General features: G+C 42.8%; 1 protein-coding gene across 4 annotated transcripts in view; it reads right to left on the reverse strand.

The window, feature by feature from the left end:
- Positions 1-2,829: 2,829 nt before the first annotated feature.
- lcmt2 (leucine carboxyl methyltransferase 2) overlaps positions 2,830-22,637 on the reverse strand; it is a 43,638-nt gene continuing 23,830 nt past the window's right edge. For 2 of the 4 annotated variants that reach the window (XM_068035756.1, XM_068035759.1), the window contains 3 exons: positions 17,078-17,265; positions 13,392-13,527; positions 2,830-4,534 (listed from right to left, as the gene is read on the reverse strand). In XM_068035756.1, coding sequence (XP_067891857.1) covers positions 4,376-4,534; positions 13,392-13,527; positions 17,078-17,265 — 483 coding nt within the window. In that variant the 3' untranslated portion in view covers positions 2,830-4,375. The remainder of the gene's footprint in view (positions 4,535-13,391; positions 13,528-17,077; positions 17,266-22,637) is intronic. The other 2 variants (XM_068035758.1, XM_068035757.1) reach the window with 1 other exon arrangement.

The following is a 22,637-nucleotide window of genomic DNA, read 5'->3' on the forward strand; positions in this document are numbered from 1 at the left end:
TTAAGCAAGCATTGTATTTTTTGCAGGTTTCAATTTACTGATTTAATTCTAAAGAACATTTAAATAGCATTAATAAATTACATTACTATGGCTACCTTACAGGAAAATTTGCTGAACATAGATGGGTCGAGTTTCGCTTTGCGCTTGTAATTGCACTGGTTCGGTTACACTTCAAATTTCTGATTTCATTCATTCATATAACCGCAAACGTAAAATCTGCGACGAACCAGCGTAATATGTTTCATTTTTCCCATTAGAAAGTATTCCTTGATGTATTTAAGAGTGATATCCTGGTGTAGTTTTATACAAAATGGGTTTATCACAAAAAATAAGCAATTTTGATAAGGGTGTCCAATCCTCCATCTGAGTAACCTGATTTAAAAATCATTGAAAATGACTTTAAAAAACTATACCGAATTATTTAGGTTTTATTGCTGTACACGTCATCGGTTTATTAGTAAATATTTTTTGATATGAAAAAAACTTTTAAAACATGCCTACTGTCAGCGTGCCTAAGAAAATGAATGCAATGAAGAGCCTTCCGAACCAATGCAGTTGGTCGAATCTCTCAATTTTGACCTGAGGGCGTGCCCAGTTTTGATGGGCGGGCCTGATTCAGGCAAATTAAATCTTGAACCAGCATAAAAGATTGCAGAAAACACGAGTGTTAAGTGGTCTTGAGCGCAATAAATATTTAAAATTGTGATTGTACCAATATTACTAGCGGATACAAACAGGAACTCTACCCATAGGTGTTCATTCCTTGGAGCATAACTGTGCTAAACCAATATATTAACTTATTTTATGACTCTTAAAATACATGCCATGATAGCTGCTAAGTAAGTGCCTATTTAAGCAGTACTAGGATCAACAGGCTGCAGTAGTGATGATGGGGTTTACTGAAATTAAAAGGCAAATTATGGAACTACTATATTGTCTCAAATTAAAAAAGGTTTTCTCTGAATTAAAGTTCCGTGCCTTTTTGTTAAGAATTAAATAAATTATCAGGTAATCCGATTTCGATCATCCCAAAATCTGCACAAAGCTTCATACAACTTTTTTTCTGCCAGTGCCACTACTTCACTTGCAAATAGAAATTGAAATTCTTCTGAAATAAAAGGATGCACTAAACTCTGGCTGTAACTTGCACTCTGTAGAATCTTACTAAGTCTTCCTGTGCTCCCAGTAATGATAACGGCAACTTCACTAGACATTTAACCTTGGTCTACTTATGCCTAGCTGCATGAAATTTTGTTCTCCAATTCATTTCATTTAATCTTCATTTTAAACTTATGATAGCAGGAATAAAACGGCGGCAAAGTTTTAGATTAATTTCTTTTTTGCATGCTTTGAATGACATTTATCCTGACATCCATATCACTAACATTTTGGGAGCACAAAATGACAAGGACACAGCAATTCAAGCAGGCCCGCCCTACCTTTTCTGGAATGCTGGAGTAGGAAGGTAAGATAACCGAGGACTTGCCAGCGTCATGTATAGCCCACGGACAATTAAAAACATATTAAAATGGGGCATTATAAAATGAGAATACGGTGCAGCATGAGCGTACTGTCCCTTTAGAACTTCGTTTTGTTAATTTTACAGTAGGTACATTGATCTCACACTGTACTTAAAGGCGAGAATTCTCCCACTGAGGCACAGCTGACACTGCTACTCAAGCAACTAGCGTCTGGCTAGTTTGCAGATACTCTCCAATTATGAAACTTTCTCCCCGTCCCAATTATAACCTGGAAGACCCATTATCACCAGGTCCAGGCAAATGGGACTATAGTTAATTACACCCAGTCTTACACTGCTGCATCAATCCGATGCAAAAATAATTGATCAGGAGTGAATAGCAATCCTTCTCTTTCTTTCATGTGTGCCCCTTCAAATATCAGTAGATCCCTCTGATTTACATTATCCTTGCAGAACTCTCAACATGCTGTAGCAGCCTTTACAAGAAACAGGCAGCCTCTTGTTCTCTTAGTAATGTTGACAATTAAGATTTTCCACACTTATAATCCAAGCTATATAAAAAAAAAGCCAAATAAAAACATGGTTGTTGGAGTTGGGTGGAAACACAGACACCAGCCATGGCAGTACAACCCATGAAAATGACATTCCTATTGTTTGGATCTGTAGGAAAGGGAATCTCCAATAGATCAATTGGGCATTTCACATATTTGAGCACTCTAGTTGGAAAGGAAACAGGACTGACTGGATGGCTTTACAGACAGCCGGCATGGACTTGATGGCTGAATGGCCTCCTTCTGTGCCATAAGGACTCTGACTTTAAATGCCAATCTATCCTCTCCAAACTCAATTGGTATGAATCCTGGGAGTCAGGTGGATCTCCTTAACAAAACTGCTCTCCCTTTTGGAAAAACATGGTGATTAGTGTCTGAGCAGGACAAAATGAAACAGTAATTTCAGGTGCTTCTGGAAAAAAAAACTCAGTATTTCACATTGATACCCCTCAGAAATTAAAATATATACATCACTGCAGTAACTCTGATTGGTCTGATTTTTTTTTTTAAAGATAACACTCCTACTATAGGAGGAATTGAATTGATTCAACCAGCTGGCGAGCTGATCATCGAACAGGATCATCAGCTCCAATGTAGTTTTATTAACTTCCTGAGCAAATTCAACTTCAACATATCCACTCTTATGGAGATATTTTCAAGTCAATTGATATACAGAAGTTGTTTTTAAGAGCTTTGTAAATCTCATTAAACATATCAAAACTTACCTTTTAAAATGTGGGTTTGCTTGTAATATGGTACATTATCAGAATTCATGTAATTATTAATCAGATATCCAAGAAAATGTTGATGACTATGAATCTAATATTTTACTGTGATGTAAGATAGCCTCAATTATACTTGCACCTAGATATTTACAAATTGGACACAATTTTTACATAAAGTAGGAATCAACAATTATCTGTACAAATATTACGGTAGAGTACAAGTTAATATAATTTCCAAGGATAAGGACGTATTTGGCTTTTAAAAGGTGCCCCTTCCAGAAATCAGTGTGCTCTAGTCAGGTTTTTTTTTTCAGCTGTAGGCATTTGGCTTGAAGAGCACCATAGTTCATTTATTAAATTCTATAGCTCATTTCCACCAGCTCAATCTGCTACATATTCTGCCTGTGCATGTGACCAAGCCTTGAGACCATCAAGTAAGGATGCAAAATGCTCACTTTAGCTTAGAAAATACTTAAAATATCATAAAACACCATCAATGTGAAAGCAGTTCAAAGACTAACTTGTCACTTAAATGGCTATACAAACATACATTTCTGTCATGCAATTAATCAAGCCTTGGTATCAAGCCTGCTGGAACTTGATAACTATACTGTACTGTTGGTGTATAAAGTTATGAAGAAAACTTACACTGCATGCTAACTTTCAATTAAAGAGGGCACTTAAAATAGAAGGGATGTCTGAAATGTAAGATTAGCAAGACACCATAGCTTATTGAGGGCAAATCTCCATAAATCTCAAATATCAAAGTGCGGTTGAATTTCCCAAAATTTTTCAAGTTCATGTATTTGTAAATTAACCAGTGAGCTCCACCTCACTTTGAAGTACAGGATAGAAAGATAAAATATATAGTGTGATTATTTTCCAAAACTATACTTATCATTTTGTGAAGCAGGGCAAAGTATTAGTAATCCTGTTTTCAGCTGTATGGTCTCCAAAACCAAAACTGTTTTCGAAAGTAACACTGATTTCTTTAACATATGAAATTGAGCGATATCTTGGTTCACCTTGGCCAATTGTGCAACGAGATACAAAATGTGTTGGGTGCATTGGAGTCATTCATCTATTATACTAAGATGAAACAGAAATCTCCATCTCCATTACAATACAAAATGGTTCCAATTTTTATCTCCTGCCTTTTCATCGCTCCTAGGTTCAAAGTTGGTAGGCAAACTACCTGGAAACTTACCTAATGATAGATTAATTTATTCTTTAATAATCCTTGCGGGTATAGGGTGAGTGTTCAGAATACAGTTCTCTTGGTAGCAATTTTGAAATTATTACGAGGAAATTAATTTCCTAATACTCAGTGCAACTCCAAATTGTATTTTCATTGAGCTAACCCAAAAATAGCTTTTACATTTGAAATCTACATTGATCCCTAAAATTGAATAAATATATAAAAACAATGATAGAAGTGTAACAATGTACATTCTGATGGTAATGATCACTGACACTTAAGTTCACAATATTTCTCTTGAAGCTTTCATCAAATTCAACAGAACAGATGTTGGGTTCATGACGTCAAAGATTGCCAAGACAGGTAATATTTCACTAATGAAGCTTCTGATTGTACTCTGGTTGCCTCTAGGTGTGCTTGTTTATCCGATCTCAGGTAGCTGCAGCAGAACTGGTTGATGATTCAGGTGCGTTCCAAATGAGAAGCAGTTCCCTCCTCCTCCGATAACCAGCAGTTGGCGCTCCTTCACTAACAACACACTACTGTGATTGTGCAACATTAGAGGCCACTTCACAAGATTCTGCAAGCAAGGCGGAAATAATTAACAGTCCATCTGAACATCTATATTATATTGAAAGTCTTGCAAATGATGCAGTTTCTCTCCACTTTACTCTAACATCTTGTGTCATAAGTAATATCTTATGTCAAATCTGTGGTCAACATTTATAATGGAAAATCCAATGTCAACATTTGGCTGTCAAAGTGTGGCTGCAAGCCTGTGGCAAGAATTGCCGACGTGTGACTGCCATTTTGCTAAATTTCATTTGATTAAAAAGCAATCTTTTGGACATTCTGGACTCCTGTACTGACTCAGCTCTTTTCAGACACTAGATTCCAGGCCTTGGACTTGGACCTATCTACCCACTAGTGGTTGAGCCGATCACCTGTCTTACGCTCCCACATTAGCTTTAACCCCTGACCTCTTCCCCATTTCCTGACTCCCTAACCCACTCCCCAACTTTTATATAGATACTCTCACCATTCCTTTCCCCCGGGGCTTCCAATCTTCTTACTGGACAAACCAACACTCAAGTATTAAAAGCACTCAAAGTGATTATACTTTCCAAATATATATTACCTTGTTAAATGTCTTATCAAATGAACTGCCTCTTTTAACCTCTAATTTTAAAGAGATTTGAATTGTTTATTCACTTACCTTTCATGCCACTGCAAGGGCACAGCAACTTCTGTTTATGTAGTCACGGGAATGACAAAACAGTGTACATCTAACTTACCATAAGCAATAACACAGAAGATTGGTTAGCATTTAATAGTAAGTCAAAATGCTATTATGCTATTCATAGTCCTCAAAATCATTTTGAAGATCATGTTAATCATAATTAGTACTTATTTTTTTAAAAAATCCGTTGATCTGTATTATGCTTATTGAAAAACACATCAAACTTTTAGACAAATCTCAATGCATAATTCTTGCTTTTTTCTACTGATAATATATTTTGAAGTGGCCATATATTCAAAAGTGATACATCCTAGAGAATATAGCCAGTCCTCTTTGCTTACAATTGTTAACTAGTATCACTGATGCAAAGTGTGATAGGCCTTTGGTAACATACTGCTTTCCCATCTTACTTTGCCAAACCTCTTCAATCTCTTAAAGAAAAGTTCTCTTCTGACCTTGATGAAGTCCTCACTGCCATCCCAAAAGAAGAAAAGATTATAATTCTGGGGGACTTTAATGCCAGGTTTGGCCATGATTCAGATTCTGGAGAGGAACCAGTGGGAAAAATGGGGTGGGAAAAGCCAATGGAAATGGAGTCCTCCTGCTGACAAAGTGTACTCAGCATGGCCTCATAATGACAAACACCCTCTTCCACCAGAAGGACATATACAAAACCACATGGAGGCACCCTAGATCAATGCACTGGCACCTCCTGAATTGTCATTGTTCGAGTCAAAGATCTAAGTGATGTCTGCATCATTCGATCCATGCAGGGGACTGCTGCCTGCTGGACAGATCATTGACTTGCTTGATCGGTGATGAACATCCACCTAGCTCCATGACATCACAAGATCCAAAAGTCCAAGAGGAAGAAGATCAATGTCTCAGCCCTAAAGCAGCCTGACTGAAGAAAGGAATTCCAAGTGCAGCTCACAACCAATCTGGAAAAGCATCACACATCCAACTCAATTTCAGAACAGTGGGAACAAATAAAGTCAGCTGTACTAGACTCCTGTGTCCAGACTATTGAGTTCGAGCATCGCCGTCATCGGGACTGGCTTGACGAAAACAATGCTGAAATATGTGACCTCCTGGAACAAAAACGAGTAGCCTCCATTGCCTGGCAGAACAACCCAAGGTCGCAAGTCAAGAAGCCAGCATACCAACAGCTCAAGGCTGGCACCCAAAGACAAATCCAGAAGACAAAGGACAAGTGGTGCGAAGAGAAAGCCCGAGAGATCCAACAATATGCCGTCCATCATGACATGCAAAGCTTTTTTGAAGCCACCAGAGCCATCGTAGACCAAGGTCAAACGGACAAAATCCCCTTTGCTCACAGGATGGTGTCTTTCTTAAGGATGACAATGCCATCGTCAATGCTGGAAAGAACATTTTCAACAACCCCTTAACCATGAATCCACAGTGGCAGCTGATACTCTCCAGGCTATCCCCCAGTAACCTGTAGTAGAATCCATGGGTGAACCACCATCGATGGGAGAACTGCAACAAACAATCAAATGGATGAAAAATAACAAAGCCTGCAGCGCCCATGCTATTCCAACTGAGGTCTTCAAAGCTGGTGGGCTTTTTCTTACATCAAGACTCCATGAAAATCCTATAGATTTGGGAGGACAAAGAACTTCCCCTGCACCCCCATCTCCCACTTGTAATTGTAATTACAATTGTAATTATCTTCAAGAAAGGAGATAGATCATGCTGTGGAAACCATTGATGTATTTCACTCTTGTCCATAGCAGGGAAAAATCCTGACACGCATTCTCCTGAATCGTTTACTTCCTGTGGCTGAGGAAATCCTTCCTGAGATATAGTGTGGCTTTAGACCTTCCAGAGGAACCTTTGACATGATCTTTGATGCCAGACAAATCCAAGAAAAATGTCGAGAACACCACCAGGAACTCTTCATTGCATTCATTGACCTGACCAAAGCATTTGACTCAGTAAATTGCGAGGCTCTGTGGCTTGTGCTCCAAAGATTTGGATGTCCAAGAATCTTCATCACAATCCTGCAATTGCTCCATGATATGACTGCAACTATCTGCAGTGGGAGATCTGAAAGAGATGCCTTCAAAATCCAGACTGGGGTCAAGCAAGGCTGTGTGATAGCCTCCATACTATTTACAATCTACCTGACAGTGGCTATTCACCTCATCAAAGATCAACTGCCCTATGTTGCAAGTATTAAATACCGTCTAGATGGAAAATTCTTTAACCTCAGTCGGCTCTATGCCAAAACTAAACTGACCACCATAGACATACATGATCGACAGTTTGTGGATGACTGCAGTATCGTTGTGCACATTGCATCAGATTTGCACACTGTATCAGATTTGCACACCACTCTAAGTCTCTTCAATTCTGCATACAACAGACTTGGCTTGTCCTTGAATGTTGCCACAACAAAACTCATATCAACCCACACCCAGTTCCCATACCTTGGCAGCCAACTCTCTCAAAAGGCCACCATTGATGAGGAGATCCAACACCGGATCATCTGCGGTGGCTCAGCCTTTTACAAACTACGGCAGCGAATGTTTGACAACCGAGACCTCTGCAAGTCACCAAAAGTCCTAGTGTACAGAGCAGTTGTAGTCACCACACTCCTGTACTATGGTGAGATCTAGACTGTGTATCAGCGACACATAAGAGCACCAGAGAAATTCCATCAGCAATATCTCCGCCGCTTTCTCCAGATTCAATGGGAGGACACCTGAAAAATCGCTAGCTCCACGAGCTTTCAGGCAAAATTCCTGCAAAATCAACTTCGATGGACTGGACACTGTCCGGAAGGCAAAAAAACCGTCTCCTCTGTTTTCTCAACTCTCAAATGGCCAGCGTTCCAGGGGAAAACAAAGAAAACACTTCAACGACACTCTGAAGCTCTCTGAAGCACGGCAGCATTGACATTGATGACTGGGAGGAGCTTTCTACCAATCTTTCAAAATGGAGACAACTTGTCCACTAAGCTGCATCATACTTTGAGTCCAAACGCCTTAATGATGAGGCAGAGCAGCGGCAGAGAAGGAAAGAAAAGGAAGCAATTCCTATCTTCCAGATCCCGCTATCTTGTGGGACGTCCTGCCCCCATGTGCCCAAAGATCTGCGGGTCAAGGATCAGCCTGTTCAGTTACATGAAGACCGATGGCAGAAACTCATGACCCTGAGCAGACGTCATAGGAACATAGGAAATAGGAGGAGTAGGCCATTCGGCCCTTGAGCCTGCTCTGCCATTCAATTAAATCATGGCTGATCTTCTACCTCACTGCTGTTTACCTGCACTATTCCCAAATTCCTTGATATCTTTAATATCTAGAAATCTATTGATCTCTGTCTTGAATATACTCAATGACTGAGCCTCCACAGCTCTCTGGGGTAGAGAATTCCAAAGATTCACCACCCTCTGTGTAAAGAAATTCCTCCTCATTTCAGTACTAATTGGCCTACCTCTTATTCTGAGACTGTGCATCCTGGTTCTAGACTCCCCAGCCAGGGGAAATATCCTCTTGCATCCACCCTGTCGAGCCCTGTAAGAATTACTACTTAAGAAACACTACTTGTGCCACTAGTTTATCGATCTTGTCACAAATGCTTTGTACATTCAGATAATGAGCCTGTAATTTAATTTTTTTACTTTTATTACCTGCTTTTACCTTATTCGCTGATGCACTATTACTGTTAAACTCTTTTCATGGCACACTTTGCTTATCTTTACCCAAATAGCTACACTATTACCTTGATTTTTCTGTTTAGATTTCTAACACCTGACCCCTCCCTCACTTTTTAATTTAAAAGCCCCATCTATAACTCTAATTATTTGATTTGCCAGGACACTGATGCCACCCCGGTTTAAGTGGAGCATGGCCCAACGCAACAACTCTCTCTTTCCCCACTATTGGTGCCAGTGCCTCATGATCAAAATCCCTTCCTCCCACACCATTCTTTGAGCCGTACATTCAACTCTCTGATCTGTTTGGCCCTATAGTAATTTGCGTGTGGTTCAGGGAGTAATCCAGAGATTATTACCCTTCAGTTAACCTTGAAATCGAGGAACAGACGACGACTCTTCAATGCTAATCTCAGGAAAAGAAATGTGGTTCTTTGCCTCAATTTCCACTTTTTTGATTTCTGAGCTTCTAAATAAGAAGAATATCTAAACTAAGTACCAAATTAAAAACTTATGGACTCAGATATAGCAGTTGTAATGATGGCAAAACTGTCAGCGTTCACCATCATTACTCTGCAAAACTGACCGTAACTTCTGGCATCCGCATATGATCTATTAAATGTGGAAATCCAGAAGTTGCTGTAATGATTCCCTCTCCTCTACAGGGTGCCATGTTGAACTCCTCACAGATGGAAATCATCTAGAAGTCACCTGCCATGAATTTTTAACACAACTATTCTTCTTGTAAAACCCTTGAAAAAGTTACGCCTTGTTGAATGAGGTGCAATCGGACTTTTTGACCCCGAGATGAGCTTGTGACGAAAATTTTAAAATCAATATGTTGCTTGAACGGGAGCCAATGTAGGTCACTGAGCACAGAGGGTGACAGGTGAACAGGACTTAGTACGAGTTAAGATATGGGCAGCAGAGTTTTGGATGACAAGTTTATGGAGGGTAGAACATGGGAGACCAGCCAGGAATGCATTGGAATAGTCAACTCTAGATGTAATAAAGGCACAAATGAGGGTTTCAGCAGATGAGCAGAGACAGGGGTGAAGTCAGGCGTTGTTACGGAGTTGGAAATAAGCGATCTTAGTGATGGCACGAATATGAGGTCACAAGCTCATCTCGGGGTCAAATGTGACACCAAGGTTGTGAACAAATAGGCTTAATCTCAGACTATTGCCAGGGAGAGGGATGGAGTCAGTAGCTAGGGAATGGATTTTGGAATGGGAACTGAAAATGAAGGTCTCAGTCTTTCCAACATTTAATTGGAAGAAATTTCTGTTCATCCAGTACTGGATGGCGGATAAGCAGTCTGATAATTTAGCAACAATGGAGGACTGGAGAGAAGAGAATTGGTGGTGAGGTAGAGTTGGGCCATTAGCATACATATGAAAAATAATGCTGCGCTTTCAGATGGCAGCATGTAGACAAGAAATAGGAAGGAGCCGCGGTGCATGCGCAGGAAGAGAAGCCATTGCAAGTGACTAGCTAGCTATGATTAGATAGTTAAGAATGGAAAAAGGTGCGAACAGTCTCACCTAAAGGCCTGCTACCCGACCCGAATCCGATGGGACCTGATGACATGTGTTGGGTTGGGTTCGGGTTGGGTCGGGCCCCTCTACCGGGTCCGGCTTTCAGGCTCGGGTCGGGCCGGACACACACTGTAAGTACTCTGCTGGTAAGTATCGAAATTAAAAAACTTACCTCAGCTGGGAATCCGGGACGAAACTGTGTCTGCGCAGTGAGTGAGTGTCGTCACTATGACATCATCAGGCGTGCGCTGCAGCTTCCTGTAGGTCCCGACTCCGAAGATAAGTAAAGGGATGGTCGGGTCGGGTCGAGTCGGGGTCGGGGTCGGGTCGGGTCGGGCTCGGGTCCGCTGTGGTTCGTTCGGGTTCGGATCGGGTTCTTTTTCCCGACCTCAGCAGGCCTTTAGTCTCACCCAGCTCAATGACAGTGGAGAGGGGGAGGAGGATGGTGCAGTCAACTGTATCAAAAGCTGCAGACAGGTCGAGAAGGATGAGGATGGAAATTTTACCTTTGTCACAGTTACATAGGATGTCATTTGTGACTTTGATAAGAGCTGTTTCAGTACAGAGGCAGAAACTTGAATGGAGGGATTCAAACATATAGTTCCTGGAAGATAGGAACAGATTTGGGAGGCAACAGGTTCAGGGACTTTGGAGAGGAAAGGGAGGTTGGAGACGGGGTGGTAGTTTGCAAGGATAGTGGGGGTCTAGGGTTGGTTTTTTGAGGAGAGGGGGATAACATCTGAAGAGCGGCGACAACCGTTAACAATATCGGCTAATATCTGGACCAGGAGGGGAAGTTGAGTGGTCAGTAGTTTATTGGGAATAGAATCGAGGGACCAGGTGGTGGGCCTCATGGACAGGATGAGCTCAGAGAAGGCATGAGGGGAATTATAGGAGAGAAAGTAGAGAAAGATGCGAGCTCACAGCTAGGCTGGGGTTGGGGGTGGGGGGGGGCGGGGGAGGGAGCATTCGAGGACGTTTGGCCAGGTGGGCTAGTGGAAGGGAGAGACGCGGCAGAGGCAGCTGATTGGATGGTCCCGATCTCCATGAGTTCCTCACACATTGCACACATTGTTGGAAGTGAGGGTGGAGGGAACAGGGGAGAGGGGTTTAAGACCACTGCAGGATAGAAAATAATCCAAGAGCTATCTTTGCTTTGCATTCAAGATGATCCTGAATAGCGAGCAGTTTTAGCAGTCGAGAGCAAGACTTGATAGTGTTTTACGTGGCGGTGGATGGCTAAACCAGTTGTCTGCCACATCGTTTCAAGTCTGCATCCTTGGACTTAAGGCAGCAGAGATGAGGGCTGAATCAGGGGGAACGATGAGGCTGAGAGAGAGTAATGATTTTATTGGGGACTAGACATTAAAGGCAGATGAGTGGATGCAGCTGAGCAAGTCAGTATCTACAGAAAGTTTGTGGCAAATGGAGGGCCAAAGGCTAAATAGTTGGGATTTTGAAGTGCAACTGTATGTGAATTGGCACATAGTCTTTTTCACAGACAGATACAGGAGGAGGTACAGTTGGGGTGTGGAAGGTGGATGTGGGTGGTGAAGTGATGCATGGAGGGGATCAGAGATGGCCTTGTCTGTAATTGATACGATAGGACTAGCAAGACCACGTGAGATGGCAAGGTCAAGGCGGCGACTGTGAATATTGGTTGGGAATTTACATGGAGGAAGAGATTTAGGGAGGATGAGAGGGCAATGAACTCAGAGCAGTCAGAACAAGATGAACTGAGATGGAGGTTGAAGTGACTGGGGATGAGAAGTTGTTCAATGAAGAGGTTGAGGGAGGAAAGCAGTGAAGATATCTCAATGAGAAAATTTTTACTGTACTTTGGAGGATGGTAGAGAACAATGACTTTGAAAGAGAGGTGAGGGGGTGAAACAAGGCAAGATCCTCAAAGGAGGAGATAGCGCCAGAATAGTAGAGAATCAGGCCAAGGTATGACCTGGTAATAAGTGCCACAACGCCACTGTGACAGTCTTGGCAGGGCAAGTGGTGGAAGATGTAGTCAGGCAGGGAGGCTTCATTAAGTGACCAGGTGTCCTCACCCCTCAGCCGTATTTCCATTGATGCAATCATCCACAATAACATTCATGAATGGCAAGAGCCTTGTCCACAACTGAACAGACATTCTGGAGGGAGCTGCCGAGAGTGGGTGGTGAAAGCTGATCTTCTGGCAGAGTCCACAGGGTCAACAGTGGGAGGGGCAGGAAGAAGCTTGGCAAGATTCGCCCCCAGCAGGTGCACTGGGTGGAAGGCTGATGAGAGAGTGGGATGGGGCAGTTGGGGTTGCTGCTCATAAGAAGCCAGCGCCGAGTGCCTCGATGAGCTCGTCCGAGGATGCCAAGGTAGACACAGAGGGAAGCTGTAGGCTTATCTAAAACGGAGTCAAGCCTGGAACGGCTGCAAGAGAGCAGGAAGGTCGAGGAATACTGAAGGGTTTGGGTAGGAATTGGGAGGGCAGAGTAAGTAAGTGGAGAACTGAAAGGAGGGGGGGGATGTGAGGAGGAACCTTTTTTACACAGTGAGTGATAATGACCTGGACCTCGCTGCCCATGAGGGTGGTGGAAGCACAGACAATGATTTCAAAAGGAAACTGGATGGGTACATAAGGGAAATAAACTTGCAGGGTTTCGGGGGATAGAGTGAGGATATAGGACTGACTGGATTGCTCTACAGAGAACCAGCATGGATTTGATGGGCTGAATGGCCTCCTTCTGTGCTGTCATCACTATGTTTTCAGTTTTTTGGGATCAATGACTTGTTAGTAGACTTTATGGAAGTAGTTTCTTTGAAGTGGAAACATAACTAGGCAGCTGTGCAGTAAAATTTTCTTACAAGCTATGTCACTGATTGTTACCAAAAGAACTAAAATAAGAAACAATGCTGCAGAAATACAATATTGAATCAAATGCAACAAATTTATTTTGTTCCCATCTGATATATTGCTTGAATAATTATTACTTACTGTGTCAATGCAGTAGACAAAACTTTGTCCTGTTTTTAGGTCAATAAGAGTTACTTCAGGGATTGAATCAGAGTGGATTGTCACTCCTCCCAGTAAAAGAAGTTTATCATCAAGAATATGGGCTGTGTGTGAGTATCTGTAAAGTAATTGTAAATGATCAAACTTCAACAAACTCCTTGGAGGCAATTTTAACTTCAACACCTTTGAGCCTCCTGGATCCTGTTGCTCATCCAAAGCCTGCGGGGCACTTAACTAAATATGCAGATTGGGTTCAACATTATCATCAGGCCCAGACTGCAATTTTACCTCAGTCCTGAATGTGGAAGCCACTTTTCCTGCCATACAGGAGTCGGGACCGGCTGGAAAAATGAAGAGGCTTGAACAGGCAAATCTCTTACATCCCTTTGTGGGGCCAGCAGAAGCAGGACTCTTCCTTCCTTTTCTGCCCAAACTACTCAGCCATCCTTCATCATGAGACCCCTAGAAGTCCCTTCCCCACACTTACCCGAGTACCAATGGGTGCCCAGGATTCCAGGCGCCAGCAGTCTCTTCAGGCCAATTCCTACACGTTCTGGGAACATAGGAAATAGGAGCAGGAGTAGGTCATTTGACCCCTTAAGCTTGCTCCGCCATTCAACTAGACCATGGCCGATCTATCTCAACACCATTTTCCTGCACTATCCATATATCCATTGATACCTAGAAATCTTTCGATCTCTGTCTTGAATATACTTAATGACTGAGCCTCCACAGCCCTCTAGGGTAGAGAATTCCAAAGATTCACAACCCTGACCGAAGAAATTCCTCCTCATCTCAGTCCTAAATGGCTTACCTCTTATTCTGAGACTGTGTCCCCTGGTTCTAGACCCCGAGCCAGGGGGAATATCCTTCCTGCATCTACCCTGTCAAGCTCTGTAAGAATTTTGTATGCTTCAATGAGATCACCTCTCATTCTTCTTAACTCTATAGAATATAGGCCCAGTCTCCTAATCTCTCCTCATAGGACAATCTCACCATCCCAGGTATCAGTCTGGTGAACCTTTGTTGCACTCCCTCTATGGCAAGTATATCCTTCCTTAGGCAAGGAACCCAAAACTGTACACAATACTCCAGGTGCAGTCTCACCAAGGCTCTATACAATTGCAGGAAGACTTCTTTACTCAAATCCTCTTGCAATAAAGGCCAACATACCATTTGCCTTCCTAATTGCTTGTTGCACCTGCATGTTAGCTTTCAGTGACTTAAGAACAAAGACATCCAGGTCCCTTTGGAGAACAACACTTCCCAATCTCTCACCATTTAAGAAATACAATGCGATTCTGTTTTTCCTACCAAAGTGGATAACCTCACATTTTTCCACATTATATTCCATCTGCCTTCTCCTTTCCCACTCACTTAGCCAGTCCCCTTGAAGCCTCTTTGCATCCTCCTCACAACTCACATTCCCACCTAGTTTTGTGTCATCAGCAAACTTGGAAATATTACATTTGGTCCCCACATTCAAATCATTGATATAGATTATGAATAGCTGGGGCCCAAGCACTGATCCTTGCGGTATACCACTAGTCACAGCCTGCCAATCCGAAAATGACCCATTTATTCCTACTCTCTGTTTTCTGTCCATTAACTAATTCTCAATCCATGCCAATATATTACCCTCAATCCCATGTGCTCTAATTTTGCTTACTAATCTCTTGTGTGGGACCTTATCGAAAGCCTTCTGAAAATCCAAATACATCACATCCACTGGTTCCCCCTTATCTAGTCTGCTGGTTACATCCTCAAAAAACACCAATAGGTTTATCAAACATGATTTCCCTTTTATAAATCCATGTTGACTCTGCCAATCCTACCATTCTTTTCTAAGTGTCAAATTATCACATGCTTTATAATAGATTCTATTATTTTTCCTACTACTGATGTCAGGCTAACTATCTCTACAGCCACTTATTTTAATACTCTGGGATGTAGATCATCAGGTCTAGGGGATTTATCAACTTTCAGTACCATTAATTTCTCCAATGCTACTTTTTTACAAATACTAATTTCTTTCAGTTCCTCATTCTTGCTAGTCCCTTGGTTCTCTACTATTCCTGGGAGGTTTTTTTGTATCTTCCTCCATGAAGACAGACAAAAGTATTTGTTACTTATTCTCCTGCTTCTGCCTGTAGTGGGCCCACACTTGTCTTTGCTAATCTTTTCCTTTTTACAAACCTATAGAAGCTTTTACAGTCAGTTTTTATGTTTCTTGCTCGTTTACTCTAGATAGGAAGTGGATTGGGGAAATGTTAATGAAGCGGGTGTTAAAATAGCCCAATGCACCTCTCCACCCACCCACCAAAAACCCACTTGAGTTATGTTTAGTTTAGAGATACAGCACTGAAACAGGCCCTTCGGCCCACCGAGTCTGTGCCGACCATCAACCACCCATTTATACTAATCCTACACTAATCCCATATTCCTACCACATCCCCACCTGTCCCTATATTTCCCTACCACCACCCTATACTAGGGGAAATTTATAATGGCCAATTTACCTACCAACCTGCAAGTCTTTTGGCTTGTGGGAGGAAACCGGAGCACCCGGAGAAAACCCACGCAGACACAGGGAGAACTTGCAAACTCCACACAGGCAGTACCCAGAATTGAACCCAGGCCGCTGGAGCTGTGAGACTGCGGTGCTAACCACTGCGCCGCCCTTATGTTTTCCCAAGCTACACTACATTATTTAATAGGAAGGCTTATTGTACAATTTGCTTAGTTTTTACAGGATATAGCTGTGAATAATTATGACTGCTGTTGAAAGTGTAAAAATTCACACTATTTCACAGTAGAGGCAACTTTACTCTGTATTTAACCATTCTGTGCCTGATGCTGAGAACAGGTGACAAAAATGAAGAAAAGTTTTCTATTTATCATTCACTTTGATGAGCATAAAAATTCATCAAATATGTGTGCTTAAATAAAATTGAAAGATAGAAGGTTAAGAGTAAAATATTGATCATAAATTGAATGCACATAACAAGCAATGATATAAACCTGTATTTACATCTGTCAGAAATCTCTCTAGGTGCAACACAGCCAATGAATGGAGTATAATCACCACTGTAATCTTTACATTATTTTTGACTAAACAGATTGTCAGAAATTAAAAAGCTTAGGACTAAACTGTTTAGCAGTGAGCAGACAAACTAAACATTTTAGCACCTTTTTGTATCACCTAAACAGCCGCACAGCTCCAGCGACCCGGGTTCAATTCTGGGTACTGCCTGTGTGGAGTTTGCAAGTTCTCCCTGTGTCTGCGTGGGTTTCCTCCGGGTGCTCCGGTTTCCTCCCACATGCTAAAGACTTGCAGGTTGATAGGTAAATTGACCATTATAAATTGCCTCTAGTATAGGTAGGTGGTAGGGAAATATAGGGACAGGTGGGGATGTGGTAGGAATATGGAATTAGTGTAGGATTAGTATAAATGGGTGGTTAATGGTCAGCACAGACTCGGTGGGCCGAAGGGCCTGTTTCAGTGCTGTATCTCTAAATAAATAAAAAAATATCACATGACAGGTGACTGAAGGAATTGTAGTGATAACACTTGGTTGGATCAACTGATAGTATTGGATACAGGCAAAAAAGAGAGGAAAATAGCGATCAATTTTGGCTTTTACTATTAAAGAGATTTATATTTTTACCGTGGAATGAAAGAAGAAACCAATTCTATCCTTTCCCAAATAAATCCAGACCAGCTTGGTCTAAGATGGAAAATGGATCCCAAAGGGACGTATGCTGTTCCTAATCCTCCAGCAATCACCACACCACCCTTCCACATACAGGCACTGTGGGAATGACGGCTTTCAGGAGTGGGCCCATTAACTGGAATCTGCAAAGGGAGAAAAAAGCATGTGCATCATGAAATTAAATTAGGGGTTGTAAGATTTGATTTTAGGATTTTGAACAGTAACTTCTTCTCAGTGAATTTTTAATGTTCTAAATGAGGATGCCTGTGGTACATTTCGCATACTATCTCTATCTAGATATTTCATTATCCCCCTTTCAGGATGCCATAACTTTACCCAGAATAGCTATTAGGCGAAGTAGCCTGTTGTGTCCTGGTTGTCCTTATGCCTCCTTTTAATGATATTTTACAGAAACTACTTTCCAATCCTTGAGCACTATTCCCACTTCTAATGATTCCCTAAAGAAATAGTATTGGTAGGAGTGACCACCGCACAATCCATGCGAAGACGAGGACCCGACTTCACAGTGAGGATATGATTCATCGTATTGTGTAGCACTACTACCATGCTAAATGGGATAGATTCAGAACAGATCTAGCAGCTCAAAACTGGGCATCCATGAGGCGCTGTGGATCATCAGAAACAGCAGAATTGTATTCAGCCACAACCTGTAACCTCATGACCTGGCTTATCTCTTACTCTGCCATTACCATCAAACCAGATCAACCCTGGTTCACTGAGGAGTGCAGGAAAGCATGCCAGGAGCAGCACCTGGCATACTTAAAAATGGGGTGCCAACCAGGTGAAGCTACAACACAGGGCTACATGCATGCTAAACAGCAGAAGCAGCATGTGAGAAACACAGCTACGTGATCGCACAACCAATGGATCAGATCAAGGCTCTGCAGGCCTGCCACATCCAGTCATGAATGGTGGTGGACAATTGAACGACTATCTGGTGGAAAAGGCTCCACAAATATCACAGTGCAAAAGACAAGGCTGAAATATTTGCAACCATCTTCAGCCAGAAGTGCCAAGTGGATGATCCATTTCGGCCTCCCCCTGAGGTTCACATCTGCCAGTCTTCAGTCAATTCGATTCACTCCACATGATATCAAGAAATGGCTGCAGGTGCTGGATACACTGACAACATCCCGTCAGTATTACTGAAGACTTGTGCTCCAGAACTAGCCGCACCCCTAGCCAAGTTGTTCCAGTACAGCTACAACACTGACATCTACCCTACAATGTGAAAAATTGTTCAGCAAAGTCCTGTCCACAAAATGCAGGACAAATCCAATCTGGCCAATTACTGTCCCATCAGTCTGCTCACGATCATCAGCAAAGTGATGGAGGGTGTCGTCGACAGTGCTATCAAATGGCACTTGCACAGCATAACCGGCTCACCGATGCTCAGTTTGAGTTCCGCCAGGGCCACTCGGTTCCAGACCTCATTATAGCCTTGGTCCAAAAGTGGACAAAAGAGCTGAATTCAAGAGGTGATATGAGAGTAACGGCCCTTGACATCAAGGCAGCATTTGACCAAGTGTGGCATCAAGGAGCCCAAGCAAAACTGAAGTCAATGGGATTCAGGGGATAACACTCTATTGGTTGGAGTCATACCTAGTGCACAAAGGAAGATGGTTATAGCTGTTGGAAGTCAATGATCGAAGTCCCAGGACATCACTGCAGGAGTTCCTCAGGGCAGCGTCCTAGGCCCAACCATCTTCAGCTGCATTATCAACGACCTTCCCTCTAGAAGTGGGGACGTCTGCTGACGATTGAGCAATGTTCAGTATCTTTCGGGACTCCTCAGATACTGAAGCAGTCTGGGTCCACATGCAGCAAGACCTGGACAACATTCAGGCTTGGGCTGATAAATGGCAAGTAACATTTGCACCACATCAGTGCCAGGCAATGACCATCTTCAACAAGAGAGAATCTAACCATCTCCCCTTGACATTCAATGGCATTATCAACACTGAATCCCTCACCATCAACATCCTGGGGGTTACCATTGATCAGAAACTAAACTGGACCAGCCATATAAGTACTGTGGCTACAAGAGCAGGTCAGAGACTTGGAATTCTGCAGCGAATAACTCACCTCCTGACTTTCCAAAGTCTGTCCATCTACAAGGCACAAGTCAGGCGTGTGATGGAATACTTGCCTGAATATCCAACAACACTCAAGAAGCTTGACACTATTTAGGACAAAACGGTCCGCTTGATTGGCACCCCATCCACCACCTTAAACATTCACTCCCTCCACCACCGGCACACATTGGCCAGAATTTTATGCCACCCGCCCCCCCCCCAAGAGTGGGAAAGTGGCGGGGGTGGCATAAAATGGAGCGGGAGGCTCGGGGGGCCCTTCCTGACCCACTCCCGCCTCCACTTTAAGCAGGACGGTGGCAGCGAGAAACCGCCTGCCCGCCCCAGGCCAATCAAGGCCCTTAAGTGATCACTTAATGGCCACTTAAGGACCTCCGCTCGCCATCATGGAGATCTTACCCATGGCTGGTTGGACGGCCCAGGCGCCAGAGAAGCCGCCTGATGAAAGCAGACGGCTCTCTGGCGGCCTCGGGGAGGGGGGGGACCCTCAACATCAGGCATCCTGTGCCCGACGGAGGGCCGCCCCTGCTGTCCCAACCAACCCCAACATGCCTCCCCGTCCCATCGACCACCCTTGCCTCGCCGGGGCCCAACAAATCACCCAGCGAGGCACCAAAAACTTACCTTCGTTCTCCGGGGTCTCCGACATCTTCCTTGTGAAGCTGGTCTGCAGTCCCAGCAGTGGCCACTGCTCCTAGTGGCGCTGCTGGGACTAAGAGCTGCCGGCCCGCTGATTGGCCGGAGGCAGGACCTCCTGCCTCAAGCAGGTGGAAGTCCCACCTCAGAACAATTAAAGGCCAGGAAACCGCAAAATGCACATCGGATCCCCAGGCCAGGCGGAGGCAGGTTCGTCACTGACTTTTCAGTTGGTGGACGGCTCCTGTCCGCCGAGGGAAAATTCCTGGCCATTGGCAGTAATGTACAAAATGCAGTGCAGTGACTCACCAAGCCTCCTTCGACAGCACCTTCCAAACCAGTTACCCCTACCAGGTAGAAGGGCAAGGGTAGAAGACGCATGGGAACATCATCTTCAATTTCCCCTCCAAGTCACACATCATCCTGACTTGGACCTATCTCGTTGTTCCTTCACTGTCGCTGAGTCAAAATCCTGGAACTCCTTTCCTAAAAGCACTGTGGGTGTACCTACACCAGATGGACTGCAGCGGTTCAAGAAGGCAGCTCACCACCATCTTCTCAAGGGAAATTTGGGATGGCAACAAATGCTGGCCTTGCCAGCAGCCCTCACAGCCATGATAGTATTAAAAAAACTGTCAAATATATGACTAATTTAATTGGCTACTTCATAAGTACTTTTTTTATAAAGTCTATTAGGACCCAGTGCCCTGTTGCACTTTGACTTTGCCAGCCACAATTAAATGCCTTATCTTCCATTTGTATTTCTTTCACTACTTCCTTTACTTCACCCAAAATTCAATTTCTATGCTAAAGAATCTAGTCAGTCTCCTCCGTGAACACAGAGTTAATTTTGTTAATGTGTGCCATGCCTTGGTCACTTGACATTATGTCACCTCTGGGATCTTTCAATGGACCGTACATTTCTGTTTTTACTTGTTTGATGCAAATCTATTTATAGAAATGCGTGATATATCTTTTAACATTTTCCCACTATACGTACCTCATTTTCCTTTAGCTTTCCTGACTAGTTTCTTAACCTTTGATACCTTGTTTTCTATTTGCCTTGATCCAATGTGCTACCCCTTGCTTTATACTTTAGGCACAATTTCCTTTTTGTTCCTAGTCACCACATCACTTTCATTGTTGCACAAATTAGTCTTTTCCCTCCGTTACCTGAGTGATAAAAATATGTCCTGCCCATGTATAATATTTCTAAACAAGATCAATAAAAAGCAATGGAACTGTAGACGCTGGATATCTAAAAGAAAAAGAGATGCTGGAAAGACTCAGGCTTAGGCGCCATCAGAACTGGATAAAATTACATGGCTAGCATTTAAAAAGTAACATGAAGAAGGGGAGGAAACAGCATACCCACGAAGAAGTAGGATTGCTAATTATGTTTAAATGGAAAACAGGAGATGGACCTAGTCCTTCTTAAATGCTGTTCATGCCATTTTTTCCAAAGTTCTGGTGAAAGGTTCATTCCTGACACAGTAACAAGTCTGTTCTCGCCACAGAAGCTTACTGCCATGTTGAGTACTTGTAGCATTTTCTGTGTTTGTTTCTAAGCATGGTCCACTTTTCTTCCAACCTTTTTCCTCTAGTAGTGCTGTCCAGTTCCTCTCGCTCATCCCCGCATAACCTTAAAATCTGCCTTTCTAAAGTTGCATATTCTTAGTGTACTCTCACTATTCCATCTTAAGCCTAACCTTATACTTCACCATATCATGGTTAGTAATTGCTCTGTCTGACTCTGACCTGCTCTACCATCTCTTCAATGTTACTTAATATCAGGTCCAATAGCATCTTTGCTCTTGTAGGTTTCCTAGACTAATTGTTTCATGTAACATAATCCAATATTGTGTCTTGCATCATGATTACTTTCTTCCTCCTCATGCAACTCATGCATATCCATGGTGTTTCCACCTTATCCATCCTCAAAACAGACAGAATTACAGAATCATAAAATGGTTACAGCACAGGAGGCAGCCATTTGGCCCGTCGTGTCTGTGCTGGCTCTCTGAAGGAGCAATTCACCTAGTGCCACTCCCTGCCCTCTCCGCGCAGCCCTGCACATTTTTCCTTTTCAGATAATAATCCAATTCCCTCTTGAATGCCTCAATTGAACTTGCCTCCATCACACTCTCAGGCAGTGCATTCCAGATTCTAACCACTCACTGCATGAAAAAGTTTTTCCTCATGTCACCATTGCTTCTTTTGCCAATTACCTTAAATCTGTGGCCTCTGGTTCTTGATCCATTCACCAATATGAACAGTTTCTCCCTATCTACTCTGTCTAGACTCATCATGATATTGAATATCTCTATCAAATCTCCTCTTAACCTTCTCTTCTCCAAGGAAAACAGTCCCAACTTCTCCAATCTATCTATGTAACTGAAGTTCCTCATCCCTGGAATCATTCTCGTGAACCTTTTCTGTACCCTCTCTAATGCCTTCACATCCTTCCTAAAGTGTAGCACCCAGAACTTGATGCAATACTCCAGTTCAGGCCGAACCAGTATTTTATACAAGTTTAACAGAACTTCCTTGCTTTTGTACTCTATGCCCCCATTGATAAAGCCTAGGATGCTGTATGCTTTATTACCTGCTCTCTCAACTTGTCTTTCCACCTTCAAATGATTTATGCAAATATACACCCAGGTCCCTCTGTTCCTGCACTCCTTTTAGAATTGTACCTTTTATTTTATATAGTCTCTTATATAGTGTTCTTTCTACCAGTGAATCACTTCACACTTCTCTGCATT

Source organism: Heterodontus francisci, chromosome 7 (assembly GCF_036365525.1).
Source record: "Heterodontus francisci isolate sHetFra1 chromosome 7, sHetFra1.hap1, whole genome shotgun sequence".
NCBI lineage: Eukaryota > Metazoa > Chordata > Chondrichthyes > Heterodontiformes > Heterodontidae > Heterodontus > Heterodontus francisci.